Raw genomic sequence first — 22,195 nt, forward strand, 5'->3', positions numbered from 1 at the left:
AGGTGAATTCTCTCCTCAGAATAGAAGCAATAGAGCTGATCCCTTCCCCTCACAGGGGCAAAGTGTTTTACTGGAAGTATTTTCTTGCACCAAAGAAGAACGTAGTGTGGAGACAAATCTTAGATTTAAGACTTCTAAACAAGTTCGTAAAGTCTCAGAAGTTCAGGATGGTGACTCTGGCACCTATAATTCTTTCACTGAAAAAGGGGCATTGTTTTTTGGTCCTCAGCCTACAAGATGCCTTCTTCCGTGTAACATACACCCTTTGCACAGGAAATATCTATGATGCACTATAGGTCAGGATCATTTCATAAGAACATAATTAAATGAATTCTTTGCATCTGTCTTCATGGCTGAGGACGTGAAGGATATTCCCAAACTCAAGCCATTATTTTTAGGTGACAAATCTGTGGTGTAATTAGAGAAGGTTTTGGAATAAATTGATAAACTAAACTGTAAGAACTCACCAGGACCAGATGGTATTCATCCAAGAGTTCTGAAGTGTGAAATTGCAGAACTACTAACTGTGGTATGTTTCAGAGTGATAGCAGTGTTAGTCTGTATCAGCAAAAACAACGAGGTGTCCTTGTGGCACCGTAGAGACTAACAAATTTATTTGGGCATAAGCTTTTGTGGGCTAAAACCCACTTCATCAGATGCATGGAGTGGAAAATACAGTATGTAACCTACCATTTAAATCAGCTTCTGTACCAGATGACTGGAGAATAGCTAATGTAACACTAATTTTAAAAAAAGACTCCAGAGGTGATTCCAGCAATTGCAGGCCAGTAAGCCTAACTTTAGTACCAGGCAAACTGGTTGAAACTATAGGAAAGAATAGCATTATCAGACACATAGATGAACACAATTTGTTGGGGAGAAGAGTTAACATGGTTTTTGTAAAGAGAAACTATGCCTCACCAATCTGCTATAATTCTTTAAAGCATGTGGGCAAGGGTGATCCAGTGGATATAATGTACTTAGATTTTCAAAAAGCCTTTGACAAGGTCCCTCCTCAAAGGCTCTTAAGCAAAGCAAGCTGTCATGGGATAAGAGGGAAGGTCCTTTCATGGATCAGTAACTAGTTAAAAGATAGTAAACAAAGGGTAGGAATAAATGGTCACTTTTCAGAATGGAGAGAGGTAAATAGTGGTCTTTCACAGGGGTCTGTACTGGACCAGTACTGTTCAACATATTCAGAAATGATCTGGAAAAAGGGGTAAACAGTGAGATGGCAAAGTCTGTAGATGATACAAAACTACTCAAGATAGTTAAGTCGAAAGCAGACTGCAGAGTTACAAAGGGATCTCACAAAACTGGGTGACTGGGCAACAAAATGGCAATTCAATGTTGATAAATGCAAAGTAATATTGGAAAACATAATCCCAACTATACATATAAAATGATGGGGACTAAATTAACTGTTGCCACTCAAGAAAGAGATCTTGGAGTCATTCTGGATAGTTCTCTGAAAACAGTGACAGTCAAAAGAGCGAACAGAATGTTGGGAATCATTAGGAAAGGGCTAGATAATAAGACAGAAAATATCATATTGCCTCTCAATAAATCCATAGTATGCCCACATCTTGAATAGTGCATGCAGATGTGGTCTCCCCATCTCAAAAAAGATATATATTGGAAAAGGTTCAGAAAAGAGCAACAAAAATGATTAGGGGTATGGAACAGCTTCCATACGAGGAGGGGATCAGTTGATGATTACGTGCTCTGTTCATTCATTCATTCATTCCCTCTGAAGTACCTGGCATTGGCCACCGTCGGAAGACAGGATACTGGGCTAGATGGACCATTGATATGACTCAGTATGGCCATTCTTATGTTCTTATGTTGGAGCTCTGGGCTGTCAGGAAGGCCTGCTTCTATTTCCTACCTCTCATCGGGGCAAATAAATCAGGGTTGTGATGGACAATGTGTCCTGCATGTTTTATATCAACAAGCAGGGAGGAGCAAGAGTCCCCACCGTGCACCAAAGCCATGAAGCTATGGAACTCGGTGCATATCTCATCAGATCCAAATTTTTGTCTACCTGCCAACTGTTCAGAACAGCCAATGTTCTCAGCAGACACTTCTCTTAGGACTATGAATGGGTGCTAGACCCTCAAGGCCTCCACAGCATATTCCAAAGATGGGGTCTGCTGAAGTGGATTACTTCACCATGTTCAGAAACAAGAAGTGCCATTTCTTCTGCCCAAGAGGGGTCTGGACCTCCACTCTTTGAGGGATGCCTTTCTTCTTTGCTGGAAGAAGGGTCCGCTCTGTGCACTTTCTCCAACTCTGCTGATACCAAGGTCTTGTCTACACTAATGTTTTAAGTCGATCTACGTGATGCTAGTAAAGTTATGTAAATTACATAACTTAAGTTGACGTAACTTATAGTGACTTAAAGTGTGTCTACATCCTGCTATGTCTATGGGAGACACTCTCCTGTTGACATAGCTTCCGCCTCTCATTGAGATGGAGTACTGAAGTCGATGGGAGAGCACTCTCCCATCAACTTAGTGCATCTTCACCAGATCCGCTAAATTGACGCTTCTGCATTGATGGCAGTGGCGCTGACTTAGTGTGGTAGTGAAGACAAGCTCTCAGTGTGATGAACAAAATTAGATGGCATGGTTCCTTGATTCACGGGGCTAGAATCCTCCTGATCTGATGAAGTGCAACAGGTGTTACTGAATGGTAGGAAGAAGTCAACCTGTACTGTTTATCTGCAGAAATGGAAGAGAATCTCCCATTGGTGCTGTCATTGCTACTTCCCGCCTGGATCTGTGCCTCTTTCAGTCATCCTGGATTATCTCCTGGATCTGAAGATATCAGGGTTATCAATTAGTTCAGTTAAGGTCCATTTGGCTGCAATATCAGCCTTTCATCTGACTATAGAAGAGTTTTCCATATTTGCTCATCCTGTATCATCTAGATTTATTAAGGATTTAGGAAATCTCTACCTCCAGCCTAGAGACCCCATTCTGACTTGGGACCTCAACCAGGTACTCAATTACCTTTATTAAACATCCATTTGGACCTATGGCAACCTGTTCTTTACTCCCTTTATCTATGAAGACGGCCTTTCTAGTAGCCATCATGTCATTGTGTAGAGTTGGGAAGATTGGTGCCTTGATGGCAGATTCCCCGCTTGATGGTAGTCTTTAAGGATAAGGTTTCTTTACACCCACCTCCTAAATTCTTACCTAAGTTTCTCTTGAAGTTCCACCTTAACCCATCTATTCATATACCAGTGTTTTTCCTGAAGCCACATAACTCTCTTCGGGAGTCTTGTTTTCATACCCTGGATATTAGAAGGGCAGCACTGGCCTTCTTCTTGGATAGGACCAAGCAATTTTGAAGGTAATCCAGGCTGTTCTTCTCCTTCATGGATAGATCCAAAGGATCCACAATTTCTGCTCAGAGACTATTGAGATGGATATCTGGATGTATTGCTACTTGTTATAAGACCACAGGAGTTCATCCTCCTGAAAAGGTGATAGCACATTCTATCAAGTCACATGCAGCATCCATAGTATTGCTTAAGAATGCACCTGTGTCTGAGATATGTAGGTCGCTATGTGGGCTTCAGTACATTCAGTTTCAAAGCACTATGCTTTTATCCATGCCATCAGATCCTATTCAGCAGTAGGTACTGCAGTTGTATCTTCAGTTCTGGACTTAGTTCCAAAGCTCCCTTCTCCCTCTGGGGAAACTGCTCAGACGTTGCTTAAAGTGGAGCACCCATAGGGACACTACTCAAAGAAGAAGAGGTTACTTACCTCATTCAGTAACTGCAGTTCATTGAGATGTGTGTCCCTAAGGGTGCTCCACCACCCACCCTTCCTTCCCCTCTGTTTCTGACTGTTCTCTGTGGAGATGTTCAAGTGGAGAAGGAACTGAGGGCAGTTCAGCTGTGCATCCCTATATAGCCTCAGTGTCAGGCATGAGGAGGCACAGGCTGCATGCATGGGCTAAATGGGCACTGCTAGCAGAAAAATCTCCCATCAAGGGCTTGAGAGGCAAATGTGCACCTGAAGTGGAGCATCCATAAAGACGCACATCTCGAACTGTAGTTACTATACAGGGTGAGTAACCTCTTATATGATTTTGTGTGTGTATGTATGAAAAACAGAACTGCCCCCAAGTTTCCCAACAGGCCTTACTTGCTTGGTGTAATAGAAATTTAACAAGAAGGGCTGTTGTCCACGGTGGGAAGTCAATAGCTCTCTCCTTTGAATGGAGTGGATCTCTGATGGTCTCCAGCCCTGTCCATCCTCCAGCTCTGGATACAGAAGAGGCCTGCCAGGCTCATCTGGCAGTCAGTCCTCACAGAAGTAGGGGAGTGTTGGGGTTCCGTCTCGTCATCATGAAACTGGGGGCTCTAGATCAGTCTCAAGCACCAGCGCATAATTTGTAAAGAAAGAGGTGGCCGGGCTCAAAATAGCATCCTCCACACAGCGTGACCTTGCATGCACCGTACACGCAAGGTCACATCTTCCGCCATTGAGTGAAGAGGGGCCAGAGCTGAGCCCCAGCAAGCCCCTGTAGAAAATATGGTCTGTCAAGTCCTCTGGCTGTGAGAGACAAAATGGCATCTTCTTTTCTGCAGAAAGAGTAACTCCTGGGCTACTTCACCTCCTGTAGCTGTAATCCAACTCCCTGCAGCCAGCTCTTTCTCTAAAGAAACACTGTCCCTATCTGGGCTTAGCTCACAAGTCAGGGCAGTCCAAGCCATCTGTAGTTATCTGGGGCCTATCCATTGGGCTCCTGGCTCAGCTCCGAGAGAAATGTGTTTTGTGTGTCTGAAGCACAATTGGGGCAAACAGTCACATGGTAAGTCTACTCTTTGAGCTGGGAATTACACCCCCAGCTCAAGGAGACATGCCTGCATTAGCTTGCTAAAAATAGAGTGTAACCATGGCAGCAGGAGCAGTAACTACCCTCAGTACGATCCAATGCAAGACACTCAATCGGTAGGTCCCAGTCCATTTAGGGCATTATAAGTCAAAACAAACATCTTAGGGTCAACAATTCAGTAATGAATCAACTTAGTGCAGCCGTACCCTAATATGTACATGTTCCATTTCCAATGTGCACACATGCAAGTTGCAGTTTGCTTGCACAAAATCATGCCTTGAAAAGTCTGGCCCTAAATTAAGGATATGTTATATGATGAGTTTAAAGAAACAAAAGGCTTCTGTGGGAGGCCTGATGCTATGAGGAAGCTAGAAGATCAAACCCTGAATCAGTGAAGAAGTCATTTCTGCTGTCTGAAATCAGAGAGAAATGGAATGGATCATGGAGAAGTAAAACTTTAAATTCACAGATTTTATTAACAATTTTTAAAAGAAACCAAAAATGTACAAAGTGAAAGTGCAATCAAGTTATAAAAAGCAGTTACAACAGAAGGGTGGAACATGATCCTAATATGAGGATATATACACATAAATATGTGCATACAGGATAAATGACACTTCTAAAGGGACAATAGGGAAACATAGAATCATAGAAATGTAGGGCTGGAAGGGACCTTGAGAAGTCATTTAGTATAACCATCTGTGCTGAGGCAGGACCAAGTAAACCTAGCCCATCCCTGGCAGGTGTTTGTACAACTTGTTTTTAAAAACCTCCAATGACAGGTGTCAGGTTAGTCACACAGAAGCAGAGGCATGATGGATGCTAGAAACAACAGCTTTATTGTAAAAAGAATGTATGCTGTCTCTAGCTCTCGATAAAGTTGTCCTGCAGTATTCTTCACATACCACCAGCTAGTGACTAAACATAATGCAGTTAAAACTTTCCATCACCTCTTTTCTTTTCTGCATTTTAACAATTTTTAAAACTATACAATTGTTTTTTACATCTCAACACATGTCCATCTGTTAATCATCCCTAAATCATACTGTTTTTTCAACTCTATGGCCAGAACAGATAACAACTTAGTGAGTAGGCTGTCTTTTTATTTGCAAGGGCTCTCTCAGGCAGGTTTGGAGTAGGTGAATCTTCTCCTGGTTCTTCACCTGCAGTTTGTAGAGTTTGTTCAGTTGATTGTTCATTCTCTGGAAAAAACTGAAGATGTTGATGGTTCCTTTTGAACTCTCCGCCGTCTGTCTCAATAGTGTATAATCAGGGTGATGAAGTCTTTTTTCTTTACAACAGCAGGAGTTCTCCATCCTTTGCTTCCATCCAGTTTTGACACAAACATGGTTACCAGGTTCCAGATCAGGCAATTATCTGAGTGATATAGGCTATAGAAGTGTTCATAAGATCTTTTTGCTTTTTGATCCGATTTGGCTATACTTCTTAGGTCTGGCCACTTTGGGGCTGGATTTTTTTCCAGGGTTAGGACAGTAGTCCTGACTTGCCTTCCCATTAGAGGTTGGGCTGGGGTATAGTGTTGATCTGTAGCTCAGAAGAACAAGGAATGGATCTTCCTGGTTCAATATTTTCTTGGCTGTCTGAACAGCCCTATCAGCCCCACCATTTGCCTGAAGGTAATGTGAGCTGCTAGGGATGTGTTCAAAATCATATTTTGTGTGGAATGACTTAAATTTAGCTGTGGTGAATTGTGATCCATTGTCCATCAATAGTTGTTCTGGAATAGCACAATGGATGAATGTACTCTTTAATTTCTTGATAACACTGTTACATATTGCATCTTTCAGATATATTGTTTCAATATATCTAGAAAAATAATCCACTACAACTTGGTAATGGTGTCCTCTGAATTTGTATAAATCTTCTGCTAGCCTCTTCCAGGGTCTGTCTGGTAGAAGTATTATTAGAGGTGCTTTGCGTTGTGTTGGTCTGTTAGTTCTGCAATGTTTGCCTGAAAATACTTTATTCTTCACATCCTTGCTGATTTCAGGCCACTACACTGACTGACTGGCCCATTCACAGCATTTAGTTAATCTTTGATGTCCTTCATGGATGTGATTTAGAATTTCTCCTCTCAAAGATGGCAATGTGATCACCTTTAACCATTAGTCCATTGGACTCACTTAATTGTCTTCATACAACAAAATAGTCTTGTGCCATGGATACTTAAGCCATCCTGTCTGAATATAACTAACAACTTATTTGAATTTGCTTATATGCCCAGGTTGCTTTTTATAGCAGGTATAGTCACCCACCTCACACTGGGCTGTAAGCTTCCAATTAACAGTCTTTCCACAAATATCCAGTTTCACCCACCACGCTGGCTATGTGTCATTACACGTGCTTAAACCCAGAAAAAATGGCTCTTGATTCTTGGTGGTCACTTCCCATACTGCCTTTGTGAGGCAGAAAGCTGCAAAATGTCCAATTTTTGTGCTACGGCATTTGGCTCCTTTATCTGAGCAATCACCTCTTGGACTGTGATGTCTCCCACATCTTGTGCATCTAATCTGAAAAGTGTTATGTTTTACCTGGGGCTTACCCCGCATTGCCTTTGAGGATTACTGCGATTGCTTTTTGCGGCTGTGCTCTATGTCCTATTGTGATTCTGTTTGCAAGTCACTTCCTCCAGGTTTCTTTCTGGCAGTCACTGGTCTCTGTTTTGATTTTTAATGATCTCAGATTGTCTTGCCATTTCTATTGCTGTGTGAAGGGTTAAATCTCTCTTCATTTGCAGTTTATCTGCAGTCCCTTGTCTAAAATGCCAATCAGTATTCTGCTCTTCCTTTTTGTCTTCAAAATCACAGTTTTCTGCCCTGTCAGGCAAGTCTCTTATGAAAGATTCCACAGATTCACCAGGAATTTGGACACGCTGGTAGAAAAACGCTTAGTTATAAACCACATTATGCTGAGGTATAAATTACTTATCAAATGTAGCCAGCACCACAGTGTAACTGTTCTCGTGGTTTTCCTCTCCAAAGGCAAAGGACTTAAAGATATATTCAGCTTCCCTGCCAATGGCATAGACTAGGGAAGTAACCTGCATCTTCCTGCAATTACTTGTGATGCAAAACCATGGAAACTGCTCTTTCCAAACAAGCCACTCTGATGGCCTGTCGAAACTGAAGCTCTTTGGGGTGTGAAACTTTGGCATTTTGATGAAATTCTGCAGTTTTTATTGTTTTTCTTCTGACACCATGTCAGGTTAATCACACAGACACAAAGGCAAAATGGATGCTAGCAACCACCACAACTTTATTGTAAAAAGAATGTAGACTGTCTCTAGCACTCAGTAAAGGTGTGCTGCAGTATTCTTCATACAGCCAGTGACAAAATATTATACTGCAACCTCCCTTGGTAACCTATGCCAGTACTTAACTATTCTTATAGTTAGAAAATTTCTTCTAATATCTAACCTTAATCTCCCTTGCTGCAGATTAAGATGATTACTTCTTGTCCTGCCTTCAATGGACATGGATCATCATCCTTTTTATAACAGCCCTTACTGTATTCGAACACTGTTATCATATGAATGGTTTTAAAGGTGACCACTGTAGTTCAGTAAACCAGAGCAGCCCCAAATACACAAGAGTGACTATTTCGGATATTTACATACACCCTAGGTATCAGCACTCTGACTGATTCTCAATATTGACATATTAAACAAATCTTCAATATTGATGGGTGTTGAGGTCAAAGTCGTGACATTTAGACATTATGTTCTCTCTCAAGTGCTGCAGTTTACTTAATTATTGCTTAAGAAAATAGTCACTTTTAAAAATTGCTCTTTTATTTTGATAAAGTATAGGGCCTAATCCTGCAAATACTTACTCAGATATCCATAAGAATAGTTCCATTGATATCAAAGTTACTCACATGCATTAATGTTTACAGGATTTGGCCCATAGTTGGGGAGTCCTCTGACATGGGAAGGATGTGGTACCCCAACCATTGTTTTTGAAATGTACAGCGGTTCTGATTACATTTAGTAAGCCACTCCTACATTGTGAATTGTTTTAATAAATCCTATGGTCTTGAACAATTTAATTGGAGTTCAAGAAAACAATTGTGCACACACACGCCCACACACACACACAATTACCTTTCTGGGTCTTGAGTGTGTGTAATTGGGAATCTGAAGTCAGGGTGGAGGAGCAGGAAGTATATCTGTGGAAGAGGCTGTTTTTTTTTTTTTAGTAAATTGGTGGATGTCTGAAGCAGTTCAGTGGCCTGAAATGTTAGAAATAACTTCATTGGAGTGCGATTTGTGGGCAGAATGAAAGGGAGACAGTCAAAGGTGCATTATATTTGAAATGAACCACTTGAAGATACAATGTCTCATATAGGTCTTCCATTTATTGTACTGATCTCATCACCAGATATATAGTGTATAGACAGACAGACATATATATTATATAAACATATTGAACATAAATTTCCATGTCTTATACATGTAAACTATACTGCATATAAAGACATATTTAGTGTTATTATTTAACCATTAGACAGAGCCTAGATGACTGGAGAGTCTATAATATTAGTTGCTTTCACAGTGAATTTAAACATCTCCAGTAATGTTCTTGGGAGGCCTGCAGCTGAAGTAGTTTGCTCAGCTCTTCCAATAGTGCGTATGTAGAAACTTAAAAGGATGTTTTTAAATGTATCATTGTCTGAACATCATGTTAGACTAATGGCTTGTCAGGAGTCTGCTGCAGGCAAGCCTGCAATGACAGTCCAAATTACCATCTTCAGACCATGTTACCCTCAGGCTATTATTGAATCACAATCACTGGTAAGATGGTGGAAAGGTTGTGTCAAAAACAAGGAAAGTTAGAAATATACTTTATGTATCTGTATTTTCAGTCTTCACAAGTCTAAATGTATGTATATTAGCCACAGCTTGATTAGTGAAGCTAAAGTTAAATCTCAAAACGAACCCTTAAACAAGTGTGATCCTTATATATGTTGTGGATTCCTCCTCTCCCTCTCCCCAGAAGACCCATAGAATCATAAAAATGTAGGGCTGTAAAGCACTTTGAAAAGGCATCTAGCCCAGTCCCCTGCCCTGAGGCAGGACCAAGGATACCTAGGCCATCCCTGACAGGTGTTTGTCTAACCTGTTCTTAAAAACTTCCAATGACTGGGATTCCACAACATTCTTGGAAGCCTATTCCAGCACTTAACACTATCTTTATGTTTAGAAAGCTTTTCTTAATATCTAACCTAAATCTCCTTTGCTGCAGATTAAGCTGATTACTTTTTGTCCTACTTTCAGTGGACATGGAGAATAATTGATTACCATCCTCTTTATAACAACCCTTAATATATTTGAAAACTGTTATCCAATCTCCCCTCTCAATCTTCTTTTCTCAAGACGAAACATGGCCAGTTATTTTAACCTTTCCTCAGAAGTCAGGTTTTCTAAAACTTTTATTATATTTGTTGCTCTCCTCCATACTCTCTCCAATTTGTCCATATCTTTCTTAAAGTGTGGTGCCAAGAACTGGACATAGTACTGCAAGTGAGGCCTCACCAGTGATGAGTAATGGGACAATCACCTTCCTCGTCTCATGTACAATTCTCCAGTTAATACAATCCAGAATTACTTTAGCCTTTTTAGCAACTTCACCATGTTGTTGAACCAATGGAACAGATTGCCTAGGGAGGTTGTGGAAGCCATCTGTCTCGGATAGTTTAGACACAACAAATCCTGCATCTTGGCAGCGGGTTAGACTAGATGATCCTTGCTGTCCCTCCCAACCTATGAGTCTATGATTGTATATTCCATTTCTGATCCACTATACACCACAGATCCTTTTCTGCAGTATTACTGCCTAGCTAGATATTCACCATATTGTAGTTAGGCACCTGATTTTTCATTCCTAAGTGTAGTACTGTGTTCTTGTTGAATTCAGATTGATCCTCTAATTTGTCAGTGTCATTTTGAATTCTAATTTCAGCCTTCAAAGTGCTTTAAACCTCTCCCAGCTTTGTGTTATCTGCAAATTTTATAAGCATACTCTCCTCTCTATTATTGGAGTCATTAATGAAAATATTGAACCAGACTCCTGCAGGACCCCACTAGATATGTCCTCCCAGTCTGACAGTGAATCACTGATAATTACTCTTTGAGTACAATCTTTCAGCCAGTTACAGTAATTTCATTTAGACCATTTTTTTGGTTTGCTTATGAGAGTGTCATGTGGGACTGTGTGAAAACCCTTACTAAAATCAAGATATATCACATTTACAGCTTCCCCTCATCCAGTAGGCCAAAATCATGTCAAATAAGGAAATTAGGTTGGTTTGGTATGATTTGTTCATGACAAATCTATCCTGGTTATTCATTATGTAACCTTACTATTCTTTAGGTGCTTACAAATTGATTGCTTAATAATTTGTTCCAGTATCTTTCCAGATATTGAAGTTAGGCTGTCTAGTCTATAATTCCTGAGATCATCTTCCCCCCATCCTCTTTTAAAGATAGGTACTACATTTGTCCTTCTCCAGTGATCTGGGACCTCAGCCATCCTCTGTGAGTTCTCAAAGATAATCACTAACGGTTCTAAGATTGTTTCAGCTAGTTCCTTAAGCACACTAGGGTGGATTTCATCAGGCCCTGCTGACTTGAATATGTTTAATGCAGGGGTCGGCAACCTTTGGCACGTGGCCCATTAAGTAATCCGCTGGCGGGCCGTGAGACATTTTGTTTACATTGACTGTCTGCAGGCACAGCTCCCAGCAGCTCCCAGTGGCTGCGGTTCACCGTTCCTGGCCAACGGGAGCTGCGGGAAGCGGTGCAGGCCGCAGGGACATGCTGGCTGTCACTTCCTGCAGCTCCCTTTGGCTGGGAATGGCGAACCGCGGCCACTGGGAGCTGCAGGGGGCCATGCTTGCGGATGGTCAATGTAAACAAAATGTCTCGCGTCCCGCCAGTGGATTACCCTGAATAGCCATGTGCTGAAGGTTGCCGACCCCTGGTCTAATGTATCTAAATATTTTGGCTTGCAGTCTTTCCCCTTTGTTGCTAATATTAATTGTGTTAAATATCTGGTCACAATTTACCTTTTTAGTGAAAACTGATGCAAAATAGGCATTAAACTCCTCAGCCTTCTTGATGTCCATTATTGGCTCTGCTGTCATGCTGAGTAGAAGACCTACGCTTTCCTTTGTCTTTCTCTTGCTCCTAATGTATAATAAGTGTGGTAACAACCAGCATGCTCAAATAAACCTTCTATTTGACTGATGCCTAAAATGACTTTTCTTTTCCTTAGACTTTGAATCTGAGCTGTTCTGTATTTGGAAATCCTGATCCTGAAGTGGTATGGCTGTGGAATGACAAGAAATTTGAACTTAATGAACATTATTTAGTTTCAATGGAGCATGGAAACGTTGCCAGCTTTACAATCAAGGGAGTGTCCTCAGAGGACTCAGGCAAATATAGCATCAATGTCAAGAACAAGTATGGTGGGGAAACAGTGGATGTTACTGTAAGTGTGTACAAACATGGTGAAGAGATGCCCGAAATTAAACCTGCCCAGGTTGCTAAACCACGGATAATACCACCACCAGCACAAGCCACAGCACCTCCAGAAAAAGCAAAAACAACCTCCACAGCTGAGAAATCCAGTAGGAAATAAAGTTTGAAAGCCAAGCATGTTTGACGGACAAAACCATATAGATGAGCTGTAGTTGAAGTGTTGCTGCAAATAGATAACTGGCAGTGTCCAAGGAGATGAGCTTTTAAAGGCATGCATTAGAGAGACAGTTGTGCAACAGTATTGTACATTTGTGCAGTTATATCTTTATGAAAAAATGCAATATGGCATGACTTACAAATAGCAACAGGCCCAATAACTGCCATTGGATTTAATTATCAATGGCAGTTTCTATAGTTACAGTGATATAAAAGAATCACTTCCCCAACAACAGAAGTAGCGTGCTGTAGTTAAATATGCATTCAGAGCTGCACCTACTCATTACTCACATGTGGAGACTTTTTGACTTTGAAGGTACTCCTCATCTGAGTAAGGCAAACTGAGATGGCCACTGTAGTCTGTATTTAGTAGCATTGTTATTCTGTACTGAAAACTGATCTTTGGTAGTGTTCTACAGATGATCACAGTGGACTTGTTAAAGCATAAGTTACATGGTTGTATTTTGTTTTTTTCTTGCTTTGTGCTGATAAAACTTAAAAAGTCACCTTGAGCATCTCACTGCACCAAATCACACCTAACTAATTTGGTTTACTCTCTTTCATTGTTTAATTATGGCTTACTGCACAATTTCACAGCTGGCAGCATGCAGACAATGGATTTTCAATAAAGAAAATAAATTATGGTTAATCACAGTCACTGTGTGGCACTTACAACATTACATTTGCTCTTTATGGTATAGGTCAAGATGCAAATTTAAACTGGAAAAACAAGATGTATACAATTCTGCAGCTTTCTAGGGTTATTATGGTCAGATCCTGCTTCTGCTAAAACCAATGGTAAAACTCCATGTTGTCTGGGAGCAGGAGCTGAATATTAGACCATGACTCTGCAGACACTTAAGCATGCACTTACCTTGAAGCTTGTGAGTAGTCCCACTGAATCAATTTCAGTGGGACTACTCATGTGCCCAAAATTAAGTATGCACTTGAATGTTGGCAGGATTGGGGTTCTAGGGCCAGATTATCTACACAATTACAGAACCGTTGTCTACTCAGGCTCTAATCTGTCCGTAAATGCCTAGCAGAGAATTCCCCTCTTGGAGGGTAACTTCCTGTTTACACAAGTATGGTGGATCCAGACCCTGCACCTGTGGCCTCCGCTCCCCTGGAGTAGGGTAAGTATCGGGGAGGGAGGAGAGGCATGGTGCAATGTAACTATGTGATTCAAATTCTTCATTGGGTAGGCTCCTATGGCAGTGGTGCAACTCAGAGAAGCCAGTTACAGCCGTAAGTCATGTTGGGGTCACATCTGGCACCTGAGAATCAGGGAGCCATAACCAGCTGCCTCATGGCCACCTCCGACATCAAGTAGTGCTCAGGTGCTGGAGCGGGTTGAACTTTTAGCGTGTTCCACACAACTGGAAGTCTGAGGGTGGACACAGAAATCATGGCCCAAGTCCACAAAGATATTTAGCCTCCTAGCTCCTATTGAAATCAACAGGAGTTAGATGCCTAAATACCTTTGAGGCTCTGGTCTTATAAATCTAATCCTGCTTCTCTTCCTCATATAAGTAGTAGACCTCTATAGCAGTGTCGGAGAAAAACAGAGTTCTCACTATTTGTTTAGGTACAGCAAGTCAGATGCTTTATTAACTCTCACAATTGCGCAGAGGGAGAGAGCTAAGCAGGTCTCTCAACAGGTAAACAATTACAGCAAGCATTTATACCTTTTGTTACAGACAATAATGAGCAACAGTTGCATTTTGTTTATACATAGGTCATTCTGATATCTTGTTTTGCTCACTAATGTAGACTCTTAGTCTACATTCCATATTATCTACACAAGGTCGCAGCAACTTCTCACACAGTTCTTTCCCACTTGCCTCACACATTCCTCGCTTCTACAAATCTTGCGTTATTAGGGTTACAGTTAGCCTAACTCTTGCTAATGAACTGTCATGCATTGCATCCCCTTCCTGTCAGTTCTTTCTCTGCTTCCACAACCCCCCCTTTTGTACTACTAGTACAACAAACATTTTCAAATCTCTATTTGCATTAAATCTCGGAATTCAGATTCTACATCAGATGCTTCAACCTTAGGGGTTTTGATTGGATGTAATGACAATGCATGATGAGCATGGACATGAAAGGTATTACTATTATTACGTCCTTTACAACAACAATAACATACTCCTACACTAGCTAACAACAACACAAGCAATAACATTCCCATAGCGATAATACGATGGGGTTGTTGTACAATCTTAGTCATATAACACAATACATCATACTTAGTACATAAGGTGGATACTCTATAAGCTGTCTGAAAGGCATACTTTTTAACTTGATACATATTTTGAAGCATGTGAATTTGCCCTTGTACTTCAGAGATTTTCTGAACCTCTGGTAACAGTGAAAGCAAATTTTGAAATCGATCAGGTACTAAATTAGTCCAATTAAAGGGTATCTGGAACCTAAGGACTAATTGCAAAATTCTATCTGCAGGCCAGTAAATAATATGATTGCCTGCAGTGGTAATGAGATTAAAATGTATGTCTTGCAATGTGGTGGTTTTAACAAACACACAGCTATCCTTAGCTTGAAAAAATAAGTGTCCTGTCAGGGTAGTTCCTTCTCCCCTACCCTCCCAGCAAACGTAGTCATGAAGAGTAACAACTTCTCCTGGCTTCAGTTTACAGATACACTGAAGCTGTGGGGGTTGTAACGGCCAAAATGTCCATTGACTCCCTAACCCCATCCAAATGTCAGATGTAATCCCAGGAGCACTGACTAAAAATCGATTGGGCATACCAGGAGGTCTAATTTTCCAGATGTCTCGGTGAATTACCCAATCCCACATGCATCCTCCCCATGGACGCGGCAGGATTCGGTATGTGGGAGCCCCCCCCCCCCCCCCAACCGGTCCATATGCTTGGAAGGAGCACTGAGAATGTCTGCACTTCCACCCAGAAAGTCTCCAAGTATGTCTCCATGGCCACAGATCAGATGGTACTCCTGATGTGTCTGTAAGGGCAGTGGGCCAAGCCTGATGCTCTAGATCATTCCGAATGGCCATTAGCTGGTCATTCAGGAAATCCTGAATTTCTGAACATGCTAGATCCCACTGCAATGCCTTCCCAGCCTCAGTGATATTCAATACCATCTCTGTCAGCAACTTCTGGGTCATTGAACTAAGGGCAGAAATAACATGTAACTCACCAACTCCAGCCTGTACCTGGGTTAGTTGTGCTCCAGAAACAAGGCCAATGGCCTTCTCTAGTTGCCCCAATTTCTCATCATGTTCTTGGTTCTTAAAAATATTCCACACTGCTGCTGCACTATTGGCCCCATCCCACAGGGATCCAGTCAAGTCACTTTTCTTTCTAGAGGAAATAACCCAAGCCCTCTGTTGTGCTAATCTAATGGCAGCCCCCTGTGAGCAATTTGGGTATGTAGAGGTAATCTGGAAACTGGATAAGGGTAATGAAAATTTAACAGTCCCTAGTGTAGTGTTAATCACAGTTCATTGATATCCTAATACATTTCTTTTTGGTGTAGTACTATACCACATTCCCAAGCATGGGTCCCACAAGTTTCTTCCTGCCAGTGTATAATTCTTTGTTTCTTCACCAGGGTCAGTTCTTAATGTCTCTTGTAGTCAGGAATCCCTGGACTTTGTGGTTTCAATGAAGCAAGTGTTCCTTCTTCTCTTTTCCTGAAACAGTGTGGTTTAGCATCATACAGGGGAGAGGTTACTAGCACATCACCCTGTAATGGTTTTGCTTCTTCTAGAAAAATCCAGAGGCACAGTAGGTCTGTCAGTGGACAAGGGAGAGGTTACTAGCACTTCACCTTGTCTTTTTTTTTCTTTTCCTCTTTCTTTTTTTCTGCTGTCCAGAAGACACAGCAGAGCTAGAAGGAGAAATAGGCTTATCATCAGTCGGAGAGTCCTCCCAAGGTGGAGGGGTCTTTTTACAGTGAGAAGCATGGGTCCAGGCAGGTAGTCCTTGGCACTTCACAGTGGTGGTGGTGGTTAACAGGACTTGGAAAGGGCCTTTCCAGTGTGGAGCCAAAGCAGTCTTTCGTTGATGGACTTTACGTAGACTCAGTCTCCTTGTTTCAATGAATGGCAGGGCTGCTAGGGTCTTTGGGTAGCACTTCTTTTATCTGTGAGAAAAGAAACCTAACACATTTCATTAATGCCTGGCAGTGTTTTGCAGATCTCATAGTTGCTTGGGCACATTCAGGCCCCCCTTTTCTTGGCTGTCAGCCAAGTCTTAGCTGTGGGTAGTATCCTTGGATGGTGCCAGCGTCTTATCTTTGGACTGAGCTTGCTAGCTATTTTTTCCTCAGTTAACTCATTCTGTTCTTTTTCCTTCTCCCCTTCTTGGCTTCTTTTAACCTACAAAGGAAACTTCCACTCTTCACTTATACACCTTTTCCCAGCAATGAACACATACACATTGCCATTATACAGTACATTAGTCTTATTATTCAATGTATGCCATGTACACCCTTCCAGTAAAATAACTTTATTACAGAGCTTTGGAGCAACAAACCAGGACAAGCACACCCACTTTTGAGGAGTCCACTCGGTACAACCTCAGGTGTCCAATAGCTTTCCTCCCTCCCCAGCCCTCTGGCTAGAAATCTGAAGTAGCCAGAAGGATCCCATGGGCAATATGGGGAGTGGGTTAACCTTCCATGTCCTTGCTTCCAAAGACTGTTGGTATGCAAATTTTAACAACAATTTTTTCAATTAAAAAAATCTGGCCAATTAAGTTTCTTTTTCTTTCTTAAGCAAATGTATTAGACTTTAGTATATCACATTTTCCTGATTTATCCAAACACTTTTTGTATTCCAAGTTGAATAAAACAAGTATCTGCTTTTTTGATTTAACCCTTCTATTTAATTTTGAACTAGACGGTCTTATGAAAATATTAAACCCAACAATTTTGGCCACAAGACAAACACCACAAGACAGGACAAAGAACACAAAAATAATTCCTATTGTACCAGTAAATGCATGGTACATTGAATGCTGTTCAGCTGGCATCCATTTTCTCTGATGATCTGAAAGACAAAAGAACAGAGGTCTACCCCTTCTGGGTAGTCAGTCATTGCTTAAAATATTTCCTTTATATACACACATACTCTTGTTGATTTTAGACAAAACAGAGGAATTACCCCATATTTCCTTGTATTTGTTTCATAGGCAGCCCAGGTTTCAGTGGCTTCTACCTTATTAGTTAGAAAATTGCATTAATACAGATGCTTTCTGGCTTGCTTCCAGATCCAAAGCTATCCACAGCTTAAAGATTCTTACTTAAAAAGGGTCACAATTAACTTTACCAGACTTTTGATTGCCTTTTACTTCTAACTCCTGCTTTCAAACACCCAGTGATCTGAAAGAGACAACACAACCTATACTGGTAGGTTTGCATTTCTTTTACCTCTGCTACAATATACACTGCACATGTTCTGGGGAAAATGCACATCCTATCCACAATTCAACTGTTTCTTTTGTGCTTACAAAATCTCCATGCACCCCTAGTAGAGTGACAGCTCGACCACACAGAGCCAGGGGCACTGTCCTTTTCTCTCTTTTTACCAGATCTTTTATCTGCTATTTTGTTACCCAAAAACAAATTCAAATCTTTATTCTTTCCTGAACACTGGGTAAAGGCCATTTACTTACTCCTTTCCTTCCACTATGCCCTCAAAGTTTCCAACCTGTTCTCCAATCTCTCTATCTATTGCCTGCCCGCTTGGGCCCGATCCTGCTTTTCTCGCTGAACCGTCCCTTCCATGGGCACCAGCTTTTTCACTACCAATTTAGATAGGAGGGTGGGCTTCTCAACTAGCCCCCACCCTTCCTGGTCTCTTCTCTTAAACATTCTTACTCACAAGGCTACCCGAGTCCTCCCTCGTGAGGCTTGCCACTTGGGCAAAATGCATGGCCCATTGGCGTTTAACTATTCAATTTTCTCTTGTGGCAAACACACTGCTCTTACAGCATATGCAAACACAAATGGTTAAATTCTGACAAGTCCCTGAAGGACCGGTACTTGCTTAGCCAGTGCTTCCTTTTTTGCCTGGAAGTCCTGTCTCAAGGCTTGCAACTTGCCCTGGGCGTAGGTTTGAGTTGCTGCCTGGTTCATGATCTATGCTCTTAATTGCTCAATTCTAGTTATCAAGTACACAACTCTTCCCTTTTCTCCAACTTCTCTATTGCCCAGTCCTGCTACGACTGGGGTAGATCCACCTGACACCCTTCCCGGTCAACCGGGGTGGAAAGAGGAATGCTAAATCCCTCTCCGGTTCTCAGACTTACTGCGGCTGACAGTAGGCACACTTTCATACTCACACACGTACGTCCAGACTGGCCACGTCTGTGTATAACGTTCAGAGAAGGTGCTGTGCAATCTCCAACTTGCTTCCTCTCTTGGGAGGGCAGTTCTTTTACACCCTGAGGTCTCCTGGGGCGTCTTTTCAGTGATTCCAGTCCAGGCCGGCTGCCTGTGGCTTCTTCAGCGTCCCCAAACCAGGCCGGCTCCAGGGTCGCAAAGGCAGACTGTTGGATCTCACTGGACAGTTAAGCTTTGCAAATGTAATCTCAGCACTGTAACTTGTATTGCCTTTGGTTTGACTATGTCTATATTTTTTCACAGTCAGCTGGGGCCGAAAGCAGTTTTTCTTTGTACTTAGCCTGGTCTGCATTGATTCTTGACCTTGAACACAGATTAACTTTCTCTTTATCTCTGGACCAAGCTGAATTTCAAATTAACCCGTTCCTTTCCTCAATAGACAAATTGCTCCCATTGTGTGTCAGAGGCTTTTTTTGTGATTAAAAGCTCCTCTGAGATGTATGATCTTATCTAGATTGAAGGTAGCTTCTAGTGGGCATTGTTTAGATGAATTTTCACGCGTGTAATGATTCCAATTCTCTAAATACCTGCAGGTTTTAGGACCATAATGTACGTACATGAAATAAGATGGGGTACCCTTAGGGGGTGAGAGGGAATCCTTAGACTGTCCCCCCACCCATTTTCCAATCACACACACAGGGAGGAGGATGCCCTGTCCGCGCTAGCGGCACATAAACGAAGGATCTCTCCCTACAGGGTATTCACACAGGAGAGACTAACGAGGATGGCCACGACCCTCCTACACCTCCCTTCAGCAAAGAGCGTCGGCTAGTCTCAGAGAGACGGCGCCGCTTACTCTGTTGCATCCAGTGAGATGATCAGACTGTCAGTGGCTCACACGGAGAGGAAAAGGGGAGGGAAGATGGGTTCACGCACTCCTAGACCCAGGTAGCCTCCTCGCCGGACGATGCCAGGCCGAGTTAGCCCACCGTGGTTCGGATCTCCTAAAAGATCCTCTAGTTACCAGGCTTGCGTTAGAGTAGTTCTGGTCACGAGCCAAAAGACTTCGCAGAGTACTCTGGGCGTCTTCCGGTAACACTCAATTCACACTGGTGTACACACACACACACACACACACACCAAGGCCTTATTCCAGGTACTATTCCCAAGTACCTCCAGGTACTATTCCCAAGTACCTCGATGCATCACTCGAGGCGGTAAAAACCCCTCCTGAGGCGGTAACAACCCCTCAACACCGGTGCATACCTATGCACCTCGCATATGCATACAGGGGGCGGCAACAATTCCCCTAAGCCGCTCAGCATCTGACCTTGCTGCACAGTCAATAAGTTCGGATGGCGTGAGCCCAACAGGGACAGACGGCCCCACGGACAGTCCTCCTCTGACACCCCAATAGAGATTTCAAAAGGTCTCCTACCTCTATTGTGGCGCCATGGGGTTCGAAGGGGAACGATCCGTAGCAGCTGCCGGTGCCTCTGCGGGCGTTGCCATCCCGGACAAGCTCCCAAATTGTCGGAGAAAAACAGAGTTCTCACTATTTGTTTAGGTACAGCAAGTCAGATGCTTTATTAACTCTCACAATTGCACAGAGGGAGAGAGCTAAGCAGGTCTCTCAACAGGTAAACAATTACAGCAAGCATTTATACCTTTTGTTACAGACAATAATGAGCAACAGTTGCATTTTGTTTATACATAGGTCATTCTGATATCTTGTTTTGCTCACTAATGTAGACTCTTAGTCTACATTCCATATTATCTACACAAGGTCGCAGCAACTTCTCACACAGTTCTTTCCCACTTGCCTCACACATTCCTCGCTTCTACAAATCTCGCGTTATTAGGGTTACAGTTAGCCTAACTCTTGCTAATGAACTGTCATGCATTGCATCCCCTTCCTGTCAGTTCTTTCTCTGCTTCCACAGCAGTGGGACTACTAGTATGACTAAGGCAAGCAGGATTTGATTTGATATCATAGTACCATTTGGACAGCTTTATGATTAAATGGAAAACTGATTGACAACTAAATTCTCTTTTAAACCTGGCTACTTTCCCACAGTACCAATTAATGAAGTATGGAGATCTTGAAGAAAAAATCTGCTCTTGAAACCATTATCAACTGTGAGTAGCCAGTGTAAAAATAAGTATAGATGCTCTGGGAATTAAATATTTGTAATAGTATGTGTATTAAAATATATGTAATTATTTTTGAACCATTTCATAAGAACATAAGAATGGCCGTACTGAGTCAGACCAAAGGTCCATCCAGCCCAATATCCTATCTACCGACAGTGGCCAATGCCAGGTGCCCCAGAGGGAGTGAACCTAACAGGTAATGATCAAGTGATCTCTTTCCTGCCGTCCATCACCACCCTTTGACAAACAGAGGTTAGGGACACCATTCCTTACCCATCCTGGCTAATAGCCATTAATGGACTTAACCTCCACGAATTTATCCAATTCTCTTTTAAACCCTGTTATAGTCCTAGCCTTCACAACCTCCTCAGGCAAGGAGTTTCACAAGTTGACTGTGCGCTGTGTGAAGAAGAACTTCCTTTTATTTGTTTTAAACCTGCTGCCCATTAATTTCATTTGGTAGCCCCTAGTTCTTATATTATGGGAACGAGTAAATAACTGTTCATTTAACAAACTGCTCTTTTTGGAGCAGTGTATCCTTATGGTTATGAAATAGAGAGGTGAAATGTATGTATGTAGAAAAATGTTAGACAATGGTGAGAAATGGCTATTCCTGTGTGAATCGGTCCTGTATTTATGGACTCAACATACTAGTCATTAACTGGGATGACCTAAGAGGAAAAAGCTGCATTTAAAATGAAATCATTTGATCTGGGGGGTTTATAGAAGACAAAAGCGAAGCAAGGATTTATCACTAAAATACCTGCCACAGTAAGAAAATGAAATGTTTTATTTAAATTTGACATCACAAGGACGAGATTAACCCTCTTAATAAAATAAAATAACCCAGTTTTTCAATTATTATTCCAATTTAGTATTTAAGACCTTTTCACAAAACATCAGAGCCAGTCTCCACAGCATACAAAGTGAGCATCAGCAAGAATTTAATATTATTCTTATCTCCTTCTACAGTACACAGGTTAAATGTAGCTGAGACTATCAAATTATTGCATGTTATGGCAGCTTTTCAGAGGTATCCTTGGGCACAGCAGACAAGGTTAGACTCATCTCAGTTGTACCTTTTAGCTGGCCCTTTTAGTTAAGCAAGCTTCAGTTATTTCCTTTCAGGCAGAGGGA

General features: G+C 41.9%; 1 protein-coding gene and 1 long non-coding RNA gene across 19 annotated transcripts in view; one reads left to right on the plus strand and one right to left on the minus strand.

Moving 5' to 3' along the window:
• MYOM2 (myomesin 2) overlaps nucleotides 1-22,195 on the plus strand; it is a 228,002-nt gene that overhangs the window by 106,210 nt on the left and 99,597 nt on the right. For 9 of the 17 annotated variants that reach the window (XR_006174115.2, XR_010600067.1, XR_010600068.1 and 6 more), the window contains exon 38: nucleotides 12,153-12,368. Coding sequence is in view for 7 of the 17 variants with exons in the window: in XM_065590163.1 (XP_065446235.1) it covers nucleotides 12,153-12,368 (216 nt within the window). In the remaining 10 variants the exon portion in view is untranslated. Of the gene's footprint in view, nucleotides 1-12,152; nucleotides 13,229-20,981; nucleotides 21,255-22,195 lie in introns of those variants that run through there. The other 8 variants (XR_010600070.1, XR_010600072.1, XM_065590164.1 and 5 more) reach the window with 5 other exon arrangements.
• LOC135982623 (uncharacterized) lies at nucleotides 14,154-20,982 on the minus strand. Of its 2 annotated transcripts, none has more exons than XR_010600074.1 (2): nucleotides 18,912-20,982; nucleotides 14,154-17,941 (listed from the first exon to the last, which is right to left on the minus strand). It is a non-coding gene; the product is annotated as an uncharacterized LOC135982623 (long non-coding RNA). The 2 variants fall into 2 exon arrangements; XR_010600073.1 differs by having other exon boundaries at nucleotides 18,904-20,982.

Source organism: Chrysemys picta, chromosome 3 (genome assembly GCF_011386835.1).
Source record: "Chrysemys picta bellii isolate R12L10 chromosome 3, ASM1138683v2, whole genome shotgun sequence".
In the NCBI taxonomy this organism is placed as follows: domain Eukaryota; kingdom Metazoa; phylum Chordata; order Testudines; family Emydidae; genus Chrysemys; species Chrysemys picta.